At 38.5% G+C, this 22,029-nt stretch overlaps 1 protein-coding gene across 1 annotated transcript in view; it reads left to right on the forward strand.

Annotated features, from left to right (window-relative positions):
- Window positions 1-16,418, forward strand: part of LOC104838607 (chromosome unknown open reading frame, human C16orf72) — a 16,783-nt gene extending 365 nt beyond the window's left edge. Inside the window, exons 2-4 of the mRNA XM_010578443.1 lie at window positions 168-248; window positions 4,407-4,682; window positions 12,945-16,418. Of these exons, the coding sequence (XP_010576745.1) occupies window positions 168-248; window positions 4,407-4,682; window positions 12,945-13,189 (602 nt within the window). The 3' untranslated portion in view covers window positions 13,190-16,418. The remainder of the gene's footprint in view (window positions 1-167; window positions 249-4,406; window positions 4,683-12,944) is intronic.
- The last annotated feature ends 5,611 nt before the right edge of the window (window positions 16,419-22,029 follow it).

Genomic DNA, 22,029 nt, shown 5'->3' on the forward strand with positions numbered 1-22,029 from the left:
AGCCGCCGCCGCGCCCGCTGCCCGGGACCGGGCCGCCGGCGGCCCGGCCCTTCTGGGCCCTGATCCCGAGTTGCCTTCGGAAGGTGGAACAAAATGGCGAAACCTAACATGGCCGTTCGGAGTTGGTGACTCCAAAATAAACAGCGTGTGTCCTTCCCTCCCTGCAGACCGGGTGTGCCAGCAGCCGGGGCTTTCCCTCTGGGTCCCCTTCCAGAACGCGGCCACTGCGGTCACCAACCTCTACAAAGGTAAGGGGCTACCCCCCTCCCCGCTGCCCCGGCAGCCCCACTCTGCCTCCTGCCCCGGCTTACTCATAAGCAGGGCCTGTTAATGTCTCTTATTCACCCTGATAAAATCTAACCCGAGACTGCTTCCTGAATCTTGCAAGTTTTCCCTGGGCCACTTTAGCTGATGGTAGCTGAATCTTTTCTGTTGCCTCATGTTGGTGACTAATAAGTTAAAAGCTGTTTTACTTCGAGACCCTTGAAAAAAAGGATCTTTTTAATGTGTGGCTTGCTCTCCTGAATTCAAGGGAAGAGTGCAAGGGCCTATTAAAAAGTACTTAAATTTCCTGTGTTTTGTAGTTTTCATGTTGTATTAAATGTTGGGATATCAGTATAAGATATGTACATTTGCAGTGAAGCTTAGGTTGGGTTTAGTGTTTGTGATATAATGGCCATGCAGGATTTTACAAAGTTTTATCTTCTTGTGATAGTGAGCTTTAAGCCTCCCAGTTCATTTGAAGCACTAAAATGTCATTATGACTGTGTCCCGAGGTGGCTGTAAGAAAGCAGTGTTAGCCAAAACTTTGATAAGAGTGCACCCTGCATGTGTCTGTGCTTTTGTGCTGTTTTACTGTGTGTTTCTATCTGTCAGGATCCATTTCTGAACTCTGCTGTTCTTTGGGTTGTCACAAGAATTCTTGTCTGCAGAAGAATCATTCGGTGGTTTCTAGTTTGTTTAAAAGATCGTACGAAAATGATATCTATATCAGTGGAGGCTTAAGTTGGCACAGTGTGATTCTCATTGTTACTGTTTTCCATTCCTAGGAAGGAAGAAACTTTAAAGTTCCAAAATGTTGTTCTTCTGACTTGTAGTTTGATTTTTTTGATTTTTTTCTTGGTCTGCACAGCACTATCTATAGTTCTATTTGCACATTCTTTATTGTCTCCAGTTTTCCCATTTTGGATTTGCTTTAAGCCATTGAACTTAGTAACATGTTTGTGATGGCTGATCAGGTTTCTGACAGATGTGGACAGAGCAAGGAGGAAATGTAGATGCATAATGCTCACTGCCAGAGACTTGACTGCTGCAGAAACTGGATTTGAATGTTGTGTATGTGTCATAGGTCATATAAAGGGGCAGCACATCACATAACGGGGTAGGTGTTGGCCTGAGGGAGTGGGTCACTAGAACATGGTCTGGGACACTAGTCACTTGAGCATGGTGCTAGAGTAGCAGCAGGTAGTCTTAATAAACTGTCTGGAATAATTATAGTCTTTTTTTTTTTACAAATGACATTGCTCTCCCTTACAGCATCCTTACTGCAAACACTTAGGCTGTTTATTTTTGGTTAAATCACTTGGATTACTTGTGCTATAGGCAAAATGAGCCCTATTTTTCGGCAATAATGTGATTAACAGAAGAGTATGTACATGGTGATCAGGGAAACTGGAATTTAGGTAGGAAGCTGTCTTTTGCTGGGTGTAATGTAATATAATTCAAGGAGCAGCACCTGAAACAAATCTTTCCTTAAAACAAATCTTTAAGTGCTGAGGTACCTCAGTTACTCAGAACTGCCATCTTTCAATTTTAAATTAACTTCCAAGTGGGTAGAAACTTGTTGAGAACACAGGTAGAACCAGCTAGATGCTGGCATACTGGGCAAGTTGAAGTGTCTTAATGTGAATTTGCCTTCCCTAGTGATGATCATGGCTCTTCAAAAATCTCCTGTTGTTTCTCACATACTCAGTAATGTTTGTGTTTTGGAGGACTCTGTCAAAATGCTGGAGAAGTATTTGGTGTGGTAAAATGAACACCACAAACTGCCTCTTGCTCTGTCAGCTAGGTTTCTGATCTGGATTTTTAAAGCATCAAAATTCTTTTTAACAAGAGCTACATGAGGAATAGTGCATAAGGAGAATGCCATGATGTCTTGAATGTCACCATTTTTTCTGAAAATAGATTAGAAGTTTAATATTGCATCACACTATGAAGGTCTTGGATCACAAATTTCTGATTGGTGCTGGTGATAGAGGCTGCATTTAAAGACATTTGCTTATCTTCCAGATGGCACTAAAGTGAAGGCATGGATTGTAACACAGGATTTAGAACTTAAGGCCACTGTAGAAAGTCTTAGGCATATATTAGAATAAGGCTTCTGAGCTTACAGTTTACCTTATTTTTATTAAAAAAAAAAAATCTGAATGTTTGCTAATGTTAGTTTTGACTTAGTAGTTTCAGAATATATGCAACTTGACTGCTTATATTTTGCCAGCTTAACTTTGTAAGCAAAGTAGTTGTAGCTTTTAACATAAAAATGTAATCTTTCCCAGGGTAATGATGCTTGAAATTTGTCCAGGCTACATCAGTAGTTAGTGTGTTTGACCTCATAACTAGTTCCAAGTCCTTTGTAAAGCATTCTCATATACAAGGAAGGCAGGTTATTGACATAAAGCTGGGTTCCTCACCTCTCCAAAGGACTTTCTCATGGTATTTCAGGAAGTGATTAAAGGAATATTGTCAGTTTCCAAAGTGGCTCCAAAGTGTTTGGGTAGCTTTTACTGTGAGTGCTGTGGAGTCTAAAATGGCTGGAGGAATAATCTGTCATGTTGCCATTGCTTTCACAGGAATTAGCATTTGTAAATCTAGCCTTTTGATTACAAAGCAGCATAGGCAAAATACTCTTTGAGTGCATAAAAGTAATGAACATGTTAAGTGTACTCTATGTATACCTGTATAGCCTATATTCTAAAAGCTGCAAGATTTAACTATGTTCAATCTGAGATGTTTTTCTTTTTTCGTAGGTCGTGTTATGTTTGAAGTGCTGCTCTTTGATAGTGTAGATTTTAGTGCTGTCTTTTGTGGACCATGCAGTGGTGCCTTAGAATATAAGTCTAAGGATAGCATTTAATAGCGATTATTTTTGGTTTTTTGAGTGTGAGAAAACTAGATTAGATGTGTATGTCACTGCTTACCTGTAAACCAATATCTTTGACAGCTGTTCTTAAATAAATCTCTTAATATTGTTGTGGGCAAATGGCTCTTGTGTTGGACTTCATTAGTAAAGCAAGAATATAAGAAGCTGTTTTTATCTGCCAGATTAAAAAAAAAAAACAACCTATGGAAATTGAGTAAATGAAATTAGAGTGGATATGTTGATGTCTTTTAATGGAGCAAGAGCAACATAGCAGTAATTTTCATAAAACTGAAATAGCTGTTGGCAAAGGTCTGATAACAAATCTATGACAAACAAGATGAGCGTAATTGAGTAGGGAATAGGGTTTGTCCCACCTGTTACTGTTGTCTGAAATTTACTCATACTTAAACTACTAGCTAGAAATGCACTTACCTTTGTACTTTGAAAGCAATGTAATACAAGGCATTTAAGGGTGTTTCTCAGAGGCACAGTTGTAACTGATGCGCACAGGTGACCAGGTACATCCATGGAGAATGAAACTGCACTTTGTTGTAGGATTAATTGCAAGTAGTATGTGTTTAAAGCTTTTGTATATCAAATTTGCAATGGGATCTTAAATGGGGAAGGGAATTTTCTTAGACTTCCTTTGTAAATGGTATGTTGCCTAATTGAAAGGCGTTGGGGACGCTTGTGTTCTAACTAGTTTCAAAACTATGGCCTCCTGTGAATTGCCTCTGCAGTTGAAATTCAGATGAAACTTAGAAGGACTCTAAAGAAATCTGAGTTTTCTGAAAATTCCTTACCTATCAGAATCAAGAAAAACAGGTATTCCTTTATGTGGGGTTTCCTGACTGTACTGATGCACTTTAAGAGTGTGTCTCCTAAAGTGCACTGTCTGTTGATTTAAGTACCTTCCTCAGACTGATGAGCTCAAAGTGTGTTTTTAATGTTGGTACAATATGGTTTCATAAACAGTGCTGTGGTGTTGACCTGAATTATAGTAAATGCTATTTAGGTGGTGCTTGAGTTGCTGTTGACTTTCTCTTGTAAAGAGAGTGGAACTTTTTTGCTAATATTCTCTTTAGGTTTAATAGGACTCATCTTCAATGCTGCTAATTTGTTACAGCTAACTTGGTATTGCATTACAGTAACCTGTAGAAGATATACTTCTTTCCCATGGTTGACAGAAAGCGGTGTCAGTGATGTGCCATACTACATGTTGCTCTATCTGTAACACTTAAGAAAACTTTTTTCTGTCTTCTTGCAGAAAGTGTGGATGTCCATCAGCGAAGCTTTGATGTAGGAATTCAGATTGGCTATCAGCGTCGGAATAAGGATGTGTTAGCTTGGGTTAAAAAACGCAGAAGAACTATTCGTAGAGAAGACTTGATCAGCTTCCTATGTGGAAAAGTTCCTCCTCCAAGAAATTCTAGAGCTCCCCCAAGACTGACTGTAGTATCCCCTAACAGAGCTACTTCAACAGAAACTAGCTCATCTGTAGAGACTGATTTGCAACCCTTCCGTGAAGCCATAGCTCTGCATGGTAACAGTAACTTTTTCAATACTACTTGGTTAAAATTGGGTGGGGGTTCTTAAAGCATGTCTGGCTCTTGGTCATTGTTGGTATTGTAATATGTCATGTACCTGATGTTCCAGCTGAAGGTTACTTCCTTCATTCTCCAAGGGAGTTTTTGCATGTATAAGGCATATTAGCTACTGAAAAGTTGCATAGTCAAATACTTTGAATGAGAAAAAGGTATTGTATAAAAATGAGGTTTGAATCTGTAATATTCTACAGCCTGTGAACTCAGCAGTTAAGTATCAACTCTTGGTAGTGTTTTTGAAGCATGAAGAGACTTGGCATGCCAATGCTGAAGTAAACAGAATTCTTAGAAAATGATAATACTATGCTAGCAACTAGTTAAATATTAAGATTTGGCTACTAACAAATAACTAGCAAATTTTTGTGGGGTTAGGGAGGGAATTTAATGTTTGAAGCTTCTCTCTCTGGGGTACTTCCCTGTACTCTAGTACCCTTGTTGTGATGCACTCGATAATATGGTTTAGCATTCTACTTAAAGTACCCTGGAAGGGGTACTTCACTTGCACATAATTGTAATAATTGAGTCCTGTTCAGAACTTGGTTTTATTTCACTTTCAAACTTAAATGTCTACCGATGTCCTACTGAATTGTTGGTGGTGTATCTTTTATCCTTTTCAGATAGGAATATTCAGTAGCTTATTCTGTATTGGACTATTACCTAGCAAGTGATAAAGAAGAATGTGTTTTAAATTGCTCCTGATGTGAAATGAAGCAGTTTACCTGTGGGTTTTATGCCTTCTAAAATTCTAAAGGGTAGCAGATACCTTGAGGTATACATAGTAGGCCATTCTAAAAGTAAAAATCAAGCTATCTAGAAATACAGCCTGTGACACTTGAATGAAATTTTTACTGTCTCAGTATTCTCAGTGGGGGGTGGAATTAATGAGTTAATTAGATGAGTGGATTCCTGAAAATGCAGTCTTTGCTTCTGCTATGTGGTGGTGGTTCTTCAAGATACATAAGCCAGACACTGTCACTGTTTAGGTGACAGCCTAATTCTGGTATTGTTTGCTGCTCTGTTGCCATTTCAGTCAAGTGTGCTTCCACCCAGTCATGTAGCTTTTGGCAGTTTTCCTTCTCATGTTGGAAGCTGGCTAGAGAATTCTGTGCACCAGTATTGCTTGTTCAGTAGGTAAAGCTAATTTTGTGAGGAGAGCAACTGCAGAAACTGGCTCTCACCTGATATGATGAGATAAACACCCTCTTAAAAATCTTGTTTTTTGAAACTGTAGTTGAATCTGGTGTGCAGTTGGCTTTAATTATAAAGGCTTACTCTCAGGTGAGAGTAAGCTAGGTAGACTCACTTCAGCACAGTGAGGTCTCAAGCAGAGTAAACTCAGAGGCATTTTTATTGGTAATTATGGCTCTTTTCATGTCCTTGTATTGTTTCTTAGCATCTGCTTTGTATGGAGGTGGTTTATCGAAGTCAGTTCTCTATAGCATGGGAATTGGAACTGTGAGGTGTAAAGTTTTCTTTCATAAAGGTAATATAGGGTCATGAGGACTGTAGGAAGTTCTGTGCCCTGTACTGGCACTGCAGGGGCTAGAAATGCACTCTTCCCCTTCATCAGCTGGTTGACAAGATTATGTCAATCACCTTCTGGATTAGGTTCTCTTGATACTGGTTTCAATCTGGCCTTTGACACAAATGCTTTTGTCATAATCCTTTAGTGACTAGGCTTGTATTTGGCCTCATAACTGTTTTTAGGTTATTGCCTACAATGCCTGCATTCCTCCAGCTTCTCCCCACCCTTTTCTTTAACATTAAGGGAGTTGTGATTAAACTGTCTCCCAAACTATTTTCCTATTTATCATAGGGCATCTCAGAACTATTATTTTGATTGAAGCCTGCATAGGATCTTCAGGTGTATGTAAATTCATATCCTCTGTAGGGCAGTGCTTATCTTCATTTTTGGCAGGCTGTTTAAAAGGGATTTGCTGCTTCTAGGTGTTGTGAGAAAACCTTATGATAGTGAGTAGCAGTCTTGGCAAGTGTTCAGGACTAAGGCTTTAAAGGGGGATTTTTGCCTGGCATGTAAAGGAGTGAGGCTTTGTTTTGTGCTGGTAGGCTTCCTGTGGAAATGGAGTATTTATCTATTGGTATGATGGATGGGCTGAATTAGATTTGAGGGATATTGCTAAAACTTTGCTGCTCTAAGCAAGACCTCTTTTAGTGAAGCAGGGATAGGTATGAATCTATGACACCAAATAAAGATCTGTGGAAGCAGAGTTGGTTTATTTCTGAAAAGTCAATAAGTACTAATATATTTCTAAAGACCATGGTGCTATAACTTGCTGATCTTGCTCTTTGATCAGGGGGAAATACCTGTATTTTGATCATATAACCTCTAAATGCTTCATAATCACATCTGAAAACTTTGAAAGAAGCTATGGTAACAGTAGCTAATAATTAAATATTTCCTGGAACATCAAACAGAATTCTAGGTGTATGCCTTAGACTAAAACATTAGAGAAGAATATCTTTAGGTATTAGCACAATCTTAAAACTGTATGCTGCATCTGAAAAGAAATCTGTTAAAATTGGGTTTTTAACCTTACCTCTTCTATGTCAAACCTTGTTAGATCTGACCTATATTATAGCTCCACAAGGTGGTTGACAGTTTTCTTGACAAAAGCTAGGAATTTTGAACCCAAAATTTAATCTTGTGATATTAGTTACCAGTAGTCTTTGTGCTATAAGGAAACTTTTTCTTCTCTACTGGTCTGCTTTCAAGACTTGCTATAGTACTAAAAGCAAAATGATCATGACAAAAAAAGCCCTATACTGACACAATGTTTAAGGAGTATGTGATCTACCTTTCCTTTTAACTCTGTGGCATGTATGCTGTGCAGCTGTTGCTGGAATCCTTAGTGTAATTTAAGGGTACTTGAGAATGAGGTTTTGGAACTAAGTAGTCTCTTAAGAGAGTAAGTTCTGGTAAATTAAAAAAAATCTCCAAAATCTGTCAGCTTTCCATTATTAGTGGGCTGATGGGTAACTTTTGAAATAAAACATGGCTGGAAACTTAAACTGTGAATGCCTGGAAAGAAATTAAAGCCTTCAAGAAAAGCTGAGTGGTTAGCTTAAGTAGTTATTAAGTAGTTAGCTTAATATATGCTATTTTATTCTGAAGTTCAAGTGGATTTTTCTGAAACTTCAAAAACTGTGCATCTGATGATGCTTAGCATTTTAAGATGTGATAGTAGAAGATAATACCTTTATTGTTCAACATCTCAAATACAGAGTTGGGTTTTTAACTTCTACCAGTCTCTAAAATGTCATTGCGGTTAGCATAGGTATGGATGTATCTTCACCTACTTTCTGGATGCATATTGCCATATCCAGTTCTGTAAGAGAAGAGCTCCAAATGGCAGAATTACATCAAACTGACCTAATAGTTGTAAGATTCCCAAAAGCTGACATGTGCCAGGTCACTTTCTGCCTGGCTGTAGCTAGCATACTAAGTCTTGCAGTGCTGGTGGCTGTGCACAGTCCATGTTTGAAATGATGCTTTGGTCTTTTAGTGTGGGATGTACTACATGCTTTACAAACCATTCTCCAAGCATAATGGGAGAAAATGCTATGATTTGAGGAGGGGGAAGAAGCAAGCTTGGGAAGACAACGCTGAAATGCATTAGACTTGAGCATCCTTAACTAAAAATGATGTAAATGGGCAACAGCAGAGTGAGGGGGTGTTCTTTTGCTCCTTAACTTTAATGTTGGTGTATATCATTAGTGTGATTCAGTCTCTTTGGGGTGGGTGGGGAACCCTTGCTCTCGCATGTAGAGGTGTGTGGCTTGGCCCCTGTAAAGAGTCTGAATTTCCATTAGGCCTCCTTAGTCTCTTCTCAAAATATTAAACTGCAATATAAAACATCAGCAGTTGTTAGAGTGGAGAAGAAGCAGTTGGTAGAAGAGAGGATGAGAGAGCAGTGTTCTGATAGCTATATATACACACAGCCTTTAAACTCTTTCAAAAACTATCAGAGTTGTGTACTGGTACGTACTGCTAAAACTTGCTCTTTGAGCAGTACTGTGAAAGTGTGAGTATGACATAGAGGAGTGACAAGGATCTATCTGCATGCCATTTTGTATTTATCTGGGGTTATTAACTAATCCTGCTTTAGTCATACTTACCTAAGCGTGAATGTTCTTTTTGATACTTCCTGATTAAAACTTCTGGAAAACAATAGTTAATACTATGACTATACTGAACAGTAGTTATCTGCTATATTGTGCTGTGGTAGTGACCTGAATAACTCATATTATGGACATGGTTATAGTGCAGATAAAATGGCATTTACAGTTTGTTAGGCTGGTGTTGATAAACTTGCTAATTTTGAGTTGACAGTTTTATTTACCTTAAGTATTTCATGCTCCATAAAACATATACTTTTAGCCAAACATTCTAATTACTTGATAGTTTTGGAGAGTACTTAGTTATAAATTAGCTAGATCAGAACTTGTGACCAATACTAGCTAATTTATAACTATTTCTTCTATACTTCAGCTTTTTCTAATAGTACTGTAATAAATTCTTTAGAATGTAGCTTCAGATAAAAGCAGAGTTTTTTCTGAAATTACTGGCTATGAAATGCCATATTGTTGATGACTGAAAGATGTGGCAGGAATGAGAATGTAATAAGTACTGCAGAATATTTTAGATGTGTCCTCCAATTCAATCCTTTCAAGTTTAAAAAGGGAGAAAGAGCCACGTGTCCTTTCTTAAAGACCTCTAGTAAAAAAGGAAATATCTCCTGCAGAAAACAGTGGGAGCCTTCAAAGGTGGTCATGAGATCATGAAAGAAGTAAAGACACTAGTAGCTGGTTGAATCTGTCCTATTGTATACACAAAATTGATGTACCTGTTATTAGGTTATGTTAATCACGATACAGAAATCTGAGGTTGTAAAATGGTGTTGCTAACAGTAACATGTCATCTTGCTATTTCCTAATATCTATTACTGCTTGCTTTACTGCTTTAAATGGTTAAATGCTTTGAGAAGAGGTTTCAGTGTCCACTGAAAACTTAAACTCAGAATAATTTACAATAAATGGGTTTTCTGAGACTTCCTCTTTGCATTATAACACCTTTCCAAGAAAAAATGAACTGTGGATCACAGCTCCTGAAAGATGCTTTTTCTCTGTCAATGAAAAATAGATCTTTTCAATTGCATTGCTGATTAGTCTTCGATGTTGCTTCCATGAAATGGCAACTTGATATTTCAGTGCATGCCTTGAATTTTCTTTCTGACTCTTCCATGTTAGCTTGATTACCCAATCCTAAACTGTGATCTAAATGCTTTGTTTGACAGTTCTGCTTTCTTGGATTGATGTGTAGTGCTATGTAATATGGTTAACTGCCAGTGACTGATACCAGATTGTCACTCAGTCTGTTAGCATACTCAGTAATGACTGTTCCTCGCTAGTTCAGTATTAAATACCTGTATGAGATGCAAGATGAAACTGCAACTAGAAGTCCGTGTTGTGATGCAATATCCTTGTACTCATATCTTTGTAGAAATTAATTAAAACGTACTCTCCTGCCTTTGACACCAGGTTTGATTGAAGATTTTAACTTCTTAATTATCTCCTGAAGGTTGTTTGTGTATTTACATGTGCAGTGATTCAGTATTACCTAAATATTAGAAAGACAATGCCTGCTTGAGGAATTGCTTGCAAACCTTGGCAGTCTGTTTTAGAATATGCTGGAGCATATTACAGATGCATCTTTTAATTCTGACTTTTGTATTTACTATTTTAAAAAATGCTTGTTGTTTGAAAAGGCTCTACTTAAAAACATAGTTCTTGAGTGATGCCAAAATGTATTCTCACATCACGGGTCAGTTTTTGGGTTTAATTAGAATAATTTTTCTCTCCTTACTTGGGCATTAGAGATAATGAAAAGATGTCATGATAAAACTGAATTAGTATATTGGCCATTTGGTTATGGGTTGCATAAGAGTAAATGACTGTTAAATGGTATAAACTGTCGACTCTCAGTGGAAGTTAACAACACTGAACTTGTGTGTTCAGAGCAATTTTGCTTGGAATAGTGATGTGGGGGGAAATCTCTACAAACAGTTTGGATTTGAAACAATGTCACCTTCTGTGCACTGTCAGATTTTTTCCAATTTAAATGTACAGGATGAATTAATGCTTTTTCTAATGTATGTCATGCTAGTTGAAATTAAACTTGCTGTTGTCTTTGAATTGTGAAGTGATTTGTTACCTGCCCAGATTTTGCGTGTTGGTGGTTTATCCAAGTTACGGCATCTGAATTGGCTTTTTGCTCATGCGTTTATGTCATCGATTAGCTGCTTTACTTTCTTTGGTAGGTGTATAGGAACCTCTTTTCATAATGGCTTTAAACTTAAGCTTGACCTTAATCCTGGGAGTACTGGAACAAACTGTGTTCCTGAATTATCTTTTCACTAAAACAGCTTCTGCTGTTTAAATACTTTCTGCCATTGTGAGTGAAGGATGATTTTAATATTAAAAAAAAAAACCTGCAGGGTCCCTATCAGCCTTCAGACTATGCTTCTGAGTTGTGTTGGAACATCACTTAGAGCTCTAAGAAAGCATCAATGATTAGTGGCTGTTTCTGCTGGTTGTTGCATAATATCTGATCTATGTAAAACTATACCTGTGCTGTTACAAGATCTAAGCTTTAAATGTTTGTTCAACAGTAATGTATGATAGAGTGAACTTGGTTGGTCTGTTCTATGCTGACTTGTATATCAACCTGCCATTGCTGCAGATAGTTTTAGAATTTATCTTCTAATTGAGGCTTCTGGCAACTGATCTAGTAGCTCTGGCAGTCTTCTCCTCAGAGAGCCTCTGAAGTTGCTTATTTGGCCTATCAGCAGCTAATAAATAAGGTTTTGTTAGGCTTTACTTGTCAGTGTGTGACTTCTGGTGGCCTACTTGACCACATGTGCAGGTGTGTATTAAATGGCTTTGCACACACACAAGATGTATGATGACTGGACAAAGGTGTGGAGTATTTGAGACTGGAGAAAACCTCTGAGAGCACCCAAGATTTTGAAGGTTACTGAGACAGAAATCTTCCTGGATAGCTTAACATTTGCTTATTCTTACTGCTAGAAATATACACAGATGTAGATCTTGTTCTGCTGTTCTTCATCTTCCTGCATGACCCTTGCTTTGTTAGTTTATATCTAGGGCCAACAGATGTTTTTGTACTTTCTTAATAATACTCAGATTTGAAGAGGTTATGATAGCAAAGATGTTTGTTTTGTCTCTGAGCTCCTGTTTATCTACAAATACAGCCTGAATTCCAAATAGAGTGGAATTGTTAGGCTTTCAGGTACTAGCCCTTACTAAACTTATGTTTTGGAATGTCCTGCTTTTGCAAAGTTGTAATAGTAATGTTACTGAAGACAGAAAGTTTAAATTAGTGTGAAGCTTGTGGTTTTCTTTTTTTATGGCCTTGTTTCTATAAGAAATAAACTTTTGTTTTAAACATTTCATTAATAACCTGAACACAAAGTAATTGCAGGGTACCTGGGACAGTGTTTTGGATCACATCTGTCAATAGCAAATCTTGGGGGATTGTCATGTGGTCTTGCTTGGCTTATTTGTTATTTTTAGGTCCTCTTCTGAATTCTGATAATACTAATGTGTTGGCTAATAGCGGCAGCCATGAAATAAAGCTTTTATTTAAAAACTAGCTGTGGTACACACCTGTCTAAGATCTGCTGTCATACTGCAGTTATCTTTAGAACCATAGTGACTGAGGGGGTGAAAGGGAAGAGGGTGGTGGTGTTTGAAACAAGACCAAGTCAGGTCAACCTGGAAAGCCCTTGGTAGGGGATTTTCCTTCTGTATAACTATTGGTCTAGTTTGAAGCCTTTATATTGAAATAGTCTACTCTTGAGTAAGTACACGTATTTTGAATAGCATGTCATGCTTATGGAGCTAGCATTTGCTGTTACAACCTGGTATATAAGCTCACTGTTAATGTCATAAAAAACAGTTCTAGTAATTGCTAGATTCTTATATGGACTGAAAGCTGGGAAGGTGTGGTCTGGACTTCAAATAAATGTGGTACAAATAATAGGGTGAAGTGCCTTTACCATCTCACTAGAAGTCAGATAAGTGTCATCCCTTCTGGCACACATGGGAAATTAACCTTCTGTACTGCTTGACCTAAATACTTTTTTCTTTTTTTCCCCTAGGTCTTAGTGGTGCAATGGCTAGTATAAGTGTTCGCTCAAGTACCCCAGGCTCGCCCACTCATGTGAGCAGTGGCTCCAATGCTAGTCGAAGGAGAAACGGACTCCATGATGTTGATTTGAACACTTTCATATCAGAAGAAATGGCACTCCACTTGGACAATGGTGGAACTAGAAAGCGTACCTCAGCCCAGTGTGGCGATGTCATTACAGACTCACCAACTCATAAACGCAACAGAATGATCTAAACTGCAAAAATTTCAAACCCACCATGCTGCTTGAAAGCCACTTGATCCTCAGAGTACTATTCAAAAGGAAACATGAGGCCATCTTTCCATATTCACTGTTTAAGACAAATGAATTAAATAATTGCCATAAAGGAAATTTTAGATATTACATTAGATGCCTCTTGTAACTGCGGCTTTCTTAAACTATATTCTTAGCAGAGGACATCAGATATTGTGTAGTAGTTAGCAAGATCATCATAGGCGAACATGTATCCGTTCCAAGGCTAAAAGTGACCTTACTTGTATTAAAGGGAAAGGAAATTTCAGATGTTTATTTGGTTATAGAATGCTTTTTTTGTCCTTTATTTCCTGCTGTGTTGAGTATTTGCTTAAACAGTATTGCCAGTTTGACTGAAATTGTCTACAACATGACTTGGCATCTTTGTCAAAACTGCAGGCTTCCATTTTTGCAGCACTGTACCATGCACCTAGTTTCTATATAGTAACAGTGTGCAAGTTATAAATATTGGACTGTACCCTTTTTAGTTTTAAAAGCAGTTGATAATTCTGGTGATTGTGTGATAATGTAAAGAGGTGCTATGATGGTCATGCAATTAATACTTAATATTGAATCAATACAAGGATCTTTATTGGATTCACTTTGTGTGTTTTAGTGCTCTGAAGTAGCAATATTAAACTTTTCCCCGATTAACTTCATAGGCTTTTAAATCAGTTTGAGAAAATATATGTACTTATTGGTATTATCCTCGTGGTAATCATACACAGTGCAGACTGCACCAGTGCTGACCTAAATTTAGAGAAAGATGTCCTGTAATTGGAAAATAGGCTTTTCTGTTCAGTATTAGTGAAGGGTAGGTTTTGTGTACACCCATACCCATTTTACATTTCTTGTGAAGTAATTGCCCATTGCTGGGGAGGGGTGGGAGGAGAGGGAGTGAGGGGGACTAGTTGGAAAAGGGGCGGTGTGGTCTGACAAGTAAGACTTCTGGTCACGTGTGGAAACTTGGACTAACTTAAACAAGATTCTGTGTGATGCCATCTCCTTCAGGAGGGAGTGACATGCAGGTTCTGTGAAGTGCTAAGAAAATAATTTAAAACTGGAAGTTGATTATAAAGCTCTGGCTAAACATGCCATAAGGGTGAATTAAAAAGGATAAATGGCTTTCTTATTGTGTTGAGCTTACATTCATAGGATTGAACTCTGGCTGCCATAACTTAAGCATAATCTAAAACTGAATTAGAGATCAAGACTGATGTGCTGCAAATCCATTTCTGGATGGGGAAGGATATGTGTCAGTCTCAAAGAGTGTCCTAACTATTTTTACATGTAGATGCAGCAAGTCCTTGGTGGAGAGCTCTGGCTTTTAGGGCCTCTAAATCTCTGCCTAGGAAAGGGGTAATACAGGAGGAATAAGAAAATGAAGAGCTCCAAACCTGCAAGTTGGGAAGGGGTATTTAGTGAGGTGGTATGCATGCTTTAACTGGAAGCATAGACTGATTCTTGGATGAAATGCAGCTATGCTAGATTCACAATACTAAAAAAAAAATTAAAAAAAAATATGGTGTTCTAGCTAAGTTAAGGCACCTTGAGCTCCATGTTAATACACAGCTCTTCAAGACTTTTGCTTACGTGCTTGTAGAATCAGATCTTTTTTTGTATTATCTTCTCTGTTTGAAGCAGACTTGACTGTAGTTTTGCTCCTTTTTACCCTGGTGTCCTCTCATTGGTGTTCTGTAGCCAAGGCAAGACAGCAATGATGTGTTAAATTCTTAGAATTCAAGGCACTCTATGAAGAGCATGATTTCCTTGCTTTGTGGTGCTTCCATCAAATTTCTTTGCCTTGAAGAGCTCTTGAAGATGTCAACAGTTGCACAACACTGTAGCTAGAGGTTCTGTAGTTTATGGGACAAGTGTAAGAACTGTCCAAAGCAAGATGGTAAGAACTGTTCAAAACCCCCACCTGTGTTACACAGTTAAACTTGCACATCGCCCGAAGACTCAGTATACATTAATTTCAGTTACTGCTATTAACTACGATTCATAAGACTTATTTTATGTAAAATATTAATACTGCATAAAGCTAGTTTTCATTTGAAGACTGCATTTTCAACAAAGATTTTGAAGATGGTATCTAAATATATCTGTTAGTATTTATTAGGCTGTTGGTAGAGGGATTTTTCTGTTCCAAAAGAAAAATCTGGAGTCCTGAACAGAAAGGACATGAGTGAGAACCATTCTTCAGCTCTTCTGTTTATTCATTAACTGGCTTATACAACTAAGATGCTTATGCTTTGCAACTTCTAACACACTTTACTATTACATGTGGTAAAGTTAACACATATTGGTATCAGTTCTGCATATATGGACTAAACTGTAACAGTGTTTTTGGTCTAGCCCAAGTATACAGAGCCTGTTCAAATTACTTCTCCCCTTTCTTGCAGTGAAATAAATCCTGTTAATGCTTTGAAGCATTAATTCAGTCTAGTACCATCTAAAACTAAATTTGCCTGGCTTTTTATTTAATTTGTGCCATTTTTCTTTGAAAGAAAGCAGGCTTAGATATTAAACTAGTTGCATTAATGTTTTTTGCTTGTACCTTAAATATTTGGCAACTTTTTGATTGTTTTTTGTTTAGCCCCAACTGTTGTTTGCTCTTTTTTAACCTCTGCCAGAATGATCAAAAAATGCATGTATTCACCTGGTAAACACAACGAGAGAACAGGTTGTCTCTTAAAAAAAAAAAAAAAAGAAAAAAAGTCCAGTACCTGTTGCTTTGAAGACTTATTTCTTGTGCCAGTGTAGAAAATTGACGTTCTGGAAATAGCTTTCAGCTATTATCCAAACTGTAGCTCTTGGAGCCAGAAGTGAGTTGATTTCCTGTAAGAAACACTGAATTGAGAACTGTTTGGTAAAAATGGTGCTTACTTTTGCTTTCTCCTATGAATCGTATAGTTGACGGTCTCTTCTCCATGTACATCAAATTTAACATGAATGTGCGGCAAGTTACATAAAGTACATCCTGCACTGAAGCTACTGAGCTTGGCTTGCTTATTAATGAAGTAAGTTTTAAATGTTAAATTTAAATCTATATTACAATAAAGTAATGCAAAAATGATTTTGGCTGAAGCTGAAGTCCTGCAGTTAAACTTACTCTCAAATGTGGTTTACCCAGCTGGAGTAATAGAAACTCTAAGTCATAATAAACCTAATAAAAAAAATAAATACAACTAATCGGGCTGCTTTGTAGTTATTTAAGTTTCTGAATAATACAGTCCATCAGTAAACCCAAAACAAGATATGATTAGTGCAAGTTGACAGGCTTATTTGGTTCTGCAGAGTAGGATTTTTCATTAGGAATGCAATTTGATGGTAGCTGTTTAGTCTAGCTACACTTAAGAGGCTTTCCTTTTTGTCTTTTATGGGCTAATGAAGATGTTGAGAATTGAGGTGTACTGTTACATTTGTACCATGTAGAGTTTAACATCACTAATAATTAGGAGCAGCATCTTAAACTGTGCCACTTAAAACCTCTTCAGAAAGTTAAGTGGTATTGACTTCAGTAGTAGAGCTTTCCAATCTCTTGCAAAAGACTTTTTGGACTTAAGTGAAATTAGGTGCTTTAATTAGCAGCTTTTCCTGCTTTATATAGGTGTCCCTAAACCTGCAAACTATTTTCCACTTCCTTGCTGCATCACCAGGTCTTTGAATTTCATCATGAAGGAAAGCTTTATTTCACAGGAGCTTTTAAGTTAAAAATGTCTTTTTTTTTTTTAATTAATGTTAACATTTTTTCACTTCTAGCCAGCAAAATGTTCCAGTGAGGATTTGGAAAGTATTCTTAAATGACTTCTAAAAAACCAGCTTCTTTCAAATGTTAGCCTGGAGCTAGTAGTATTTTGGCAGCAGTGAGGAATGCACACCTGATGTGTTCCACTGAGTTCACTGCACCAGCTGGGGCTGGTGTGGTCGTCTGGGGCAGCCACAAGGCCCTGTGGCTTGCTGGTGCTAGATCCTCTGGTTATTTAAGGTAATGAGGAAGGCACTGGCACTTGTCAGTAGCTGTGCCTGTCTCTAAAGCTTTCCTTGGTGGTGTGTAACTCCTGTGGATAGTTAGAGGCTGGTAAACTTTCTCTGAGAGCTTATGAAATGGCTCTGTAGTCAACACTGGTGCTTTCTGCTGTCATTCTCTCACTGGGCCCCTTTCAGACCATCTCAAAAGGAGAACTAAATGTGTCTCAAGCTCACAAGGGCAGTAGTGAATAAACCAACCAAATCCACTTCTGTGTAGTATGGAAGCATCACCTAGCTCTGTATTGGAGACTTGGAAGCTAAATGTTTCTCAGTGGGTAAGGAGATTCCAGCATTTCCTATGTGACTTTGTTTTGAGTGGTGATGCTGCTGTGCTTGTGGCTGATGTTATAGCAGCTCTCTGGGTTTTTTGAACACTGGGACTGTACATAGGGCTGTATTTTCATTGGCTAAGATGGGATGTGGTGGGGAAGTGCACAAGAGTATGACCTTGTTGGAATCTGCTATGAGCCTGTTGAGCATACACTATGGTTTGTAGAAAATCTTGAATTCCAGTATAAAAAGTACTGATCAATTTAAGATGGCATCTAAGACCACTCTTAATCGTGCTTTGTAACGTTTCATCATTTTTGTATCAACTTTATTTTAAGTGTAAAGGTAAAGTTGGTTCTGGATGCCACAGAACAGCAGGCTATGCATGAAAGGAAATACTGGGGTCCTCATTTGTGAGATAGTGTTACACCGTGACAATACATCTTTGTCAGGAAGAAACTCACGATGCTTCTCCAGCTCTGAAACTCAAGCCACGAGAATTCTGGTGGTATTTTGTACATCTAGTGTCCTTTCTACAAAACATCAAAGCAGAGGATTCAAAATGTTTGCATTTAAATTAGATATACTAAGAATCTTGTTCTAAGTTTCTACTGGAGTTTTGATAGGGTCACTTTCAGCTCCTGCCCATACAGCCATGTGTATGTCTGCTCACAGAGTATGGTCAATGCTGAAAAGTCCTAAGGTTGGCATTTGTTGCTTTATTAATACATATTTTTGGTTTTATATTGATAACTTTTTGAACCTAGCTTTCTTGTTTTGAAGTTAGTTCCTTGAGTCTGTCTTACCTATAATGCAGTATGCAAGACCAAGAGTAAGATGGGGAGAAAATACCAAGTTTGTTCTCCTGTTTGAGTAATTACTTGATCTCATACAGTTAATAACTCCAGCTGTCTATAGCATTGCCTCTCGGCAAATCAACAATCTTTAGACCACTTTCAAACCACAACAGTCTTTGCATCTTTGGAATGCTTTAGGCCAGTCTTGTAGCTATTTTTTAAAAAACCTACTGTGCTTTTTTGAGTATAATTAAAGTTTTAAAGCTCTAGGGAGAGAGTTTTGCCACAATTTGGCAACAGTGATGCTGCCCTATGTCTATTTCATGAAGCACAGCTGAAGATAACTAATGCTATTTTCAACAAAATTTTCTAAAACCTGTTTTCCTATTCTCTCTAAAAGCACCAACAAAAAGAAACGTGTGGATTATGCTTAGAGGCAAGTGGACTTCTCAGCTAAGGTGGGCCATTTTCTGGAAACTTGCATTGAATTTTCTGCCAGTAATCCAACTCTTCATCTTACTGACAGCACCACAGTTTGTATTATTTCTTTCATCTCTAAGCCTTTCTGCTGGAAAAGCTCATGCAGTTATGTCTGCTCTTTCATGGCTACATCTAAATGACTCCCTGTGGAAGAGCACCTGTGATCTCCCATGGTAGGCAGGCTTTTTTCCTCTTTCCCTGGAGGTGCTGTTGTCATTAACATGAATCGGTGAAGGTGCATTCTTATCTGTTAAAATGAATTTTAAAGTCTTTATGACTGAAATGATTGTAGGTTTCAGAGTAGGAAACTGCTTAAGATGCTCTGAATATTGTAGCTGCAGAGGCTTTTGTGCTGCCAGGTGACAGTGCAGTGGTGCAACTCACTTGGAGTCTTAGATTTAATAACTGATTTGTTTGCTGCTGCTTGCTCTGTAACAGCTTTGGATGTGGTCTTGCCAAAATTCAGATTTCCTTTCGCCTAGATGCATTTACCAAAATATGGACAATTCACCTTTCCCACATAGAAATTTTCCAGGGAAATGGGTTCAACATATTTAAATCCCAGTAACTGGGGTCTTTAATAATAGTTTCGACACAAGAAGGCCTGAGAGTTCCTTCAGGGTTAGTTTTCAGGTTGATTCGATCTTTCCTAAAGCATACACCCACAAGCTGTGCCTGCATCTGGTTTTCTTCCTCCTGTTTGTGACTGTGGCTCATTCTGACCTCTTCTATGCAAGGAGCATCTCCCCATGCTGAATGCAGCCTTTCTGAACATCGAGATATTTCTGGTAAGTGCTTGTACATGATACGTGTGGGGTTTCTTTTAAATGAACATAATCTTGGGTTGCCCACAGGTTGTGGGGTCTATATCCCTGCAGATACTCGGGACTCAAATGGATACAGCTGAGAGCATCCTGCTCTTGGACCTGCTTTGAGCAGGAGTTGGACCAGGTAATCTCCTGGGCTCCCTTTCCACCTGAGTTAGTCTAGGATTTAGTCTATGCTGTCCTTCTCAATGCAGTTTTATCCATGGGGGGGTAAAAGACACTGGTGTTCTTGCTGCCAAGTAGCACCTGCTGCTCAAATAACAACCGACCACTGATGATAACTTAGGAACAGACAATTTTCCTTTCCTATGAGGCGCATACGCCTCTGGAAGCATAAAGGTCATTCTATCAAAATTGCTACTCCATAACCTCCTAAGGATATGCAGTCCTGCAAAGTAGAAGCTGGTCCTAAATTTGACTACTTCAATTTCTTACCTCTGTGTTGTGTGTTTCATGGGCTTTGAAGTAACAGAGTTGTTTGGGGGTGGATGTTTGCAGTACATCGTCTGCTCAGCTGATGGAAACACCACCTCCAAATGACAGGAAAGTGTCCGCCAGAGCGGACACTTTTATGACTTTAAGTCATAAAAATCCCATTTTCGAAGAGGCGAAATTCCAATTAGGAGTAGCTAAGTGCTTCTGTATTGAGGCCAAAGCCTCTCCTCGTTAATGCTGTGGCAGACTGGTAAGTGATGCTACAAAATCTGGAGGAAACTTTGTATGTTAGCTTCTATTGGTGTACATTTTGATGTGATCTGATAGAGGGGAAACGGTCGAAAACTGAAACTATCAACACAGATTAGACATAATCAGTTAAAGCTCTGTTATGTCCGTTTCTTTTATGACTTACTGGAGACAAATGGTAAAATCATATCAGTTATAAAAGTCTAAAGCTTTCCACTTACTGGATGCTGTCTGTGCTGAAGATTCAGAAAAGCATCAGGTAGACTAATGGTGGCTTGAAAAGTTTTTTTCACAAACCTGGGATATTGCCTTAAAAGTAGAATGTGGATTAGAGTTACTCTGTTCCAGTCTAAGATTTCCAGAAATGCAGATTTTTGAAGTTGTTCCAGTGCCTGAGTTTGTTTGCTATGAACTGGAATTGCATTACTTCAATTTTTTTACTCCCTGAAATAGTCAGACTTCTGTGTATTCCACTGAGATTAAGCAGCAGGTCCTGGCTAAGCATCTTTCCTTTCAAGGATATGTCAAACTCATAACCAAAACTAGTGGCAAATGTAAAAAATAATATTGAATATATTAAATATTCTGGTTTGAGAGGAACCTAGATACTACCTGTTGGCCACAGGCTCTTGCAAGTGCATACTGCAGTGGTAGTGGTTTTTTTTTTTTGTTTGTTTGGTTTTTTTTTACTTAGACTCCCAGGTTATGATATCACTATGACAATACTGGAATACTTTTAACGCAACTGACATTTTCTTGCATCTCCAGAAGGTGAGCCGGACAGATCAGAGATGTCACTGGAGTGTTCCAAAAATGGGGGCAGACTTGAGAAGCCAGGTAGCTCTGGTACCTGTCAGTGCATCAGAGGCTGCTCTGTTACCACTTGTAGTAAATCGTGTGATCAAATCTACAGATACCCAAGTTCTGCATTTATATTTCATTAAAGTGTTTATACAGATGTAAAGATGCATGAGGTTCCCAGCGCTGCTGATGGGTAACCCACCAGGTTGTCTTTCTATGTTAACCAAGCAGCTTTCAATTGAGACTAACTTTCCATCCCATCATTTACTGGTGCGTGTGGATTTGAGATAACACTGTCAACTTTTTTGTCCCCCTTGTGCAGCTATTTTGCCACAGCTGTTCCGAGCAGAGATGGCAAATCTAAAGGCAGATTCCCACAACCTGCACAACCATAAACTTGCCCAGTGCAGTGCTCTAGGTGGACCCGTAAGTCCTTCTGGTAGTTGAATTAACATGGAGTTAGAAGGCTCCACTGAGACCCCTAGACTCTGTACAGCTGGTCAGCAGGAGACCCTCTTGAAGAACTTAAGGAATAAGTGATGGGCAAGAGGTGGTACAGGAACATTGGAAGGTGAAGTGAACTAGCCCTCAACTACAGTAACTCTTAAGCTTAGATTGGAGTAGCTTTGTATTCCTGCTGTCCCTGGTTCAGCATTGGCTCTACTGGCCAACTGATGGCTTGGGTGACTTCAAAAAAGTCATTTTTACTACTGCCCACATGCTCTATTGCTTAGAGCTCCATAAAACAAGTGGCTTAAGTTCCCGAATAAAGGCATGATGCACTAGTATGGAGAAGAATAGCTTTTTTAAGCCATAGTTTGGTACATAGTTTAGGCTCAGTGGAGGCATCTCTGTTTCTATCACAGGGGATTTCATGGGGATGATGCTGATGCTTTAAAGTATCTCTGA

The sequence above is a fragment of the Haliaeetus leucocephalus genome, unplaced genomic scaffold (assembly GCF_000737465.1).
Source record: "Haliaeetus leucocephalus isolate CR32 unplaced genomic scaffold, Haliaeetus_leucocephalus-4.0 Scaffold636, whole genome shotgun sequence".
Classification (NCBI taxonomy): Eukaryota; Metazoa; Chordata; class Aves; order Accipitriformes; family Accipitridae; genus Haliaeetus; species Haliaeetus leucocephalus.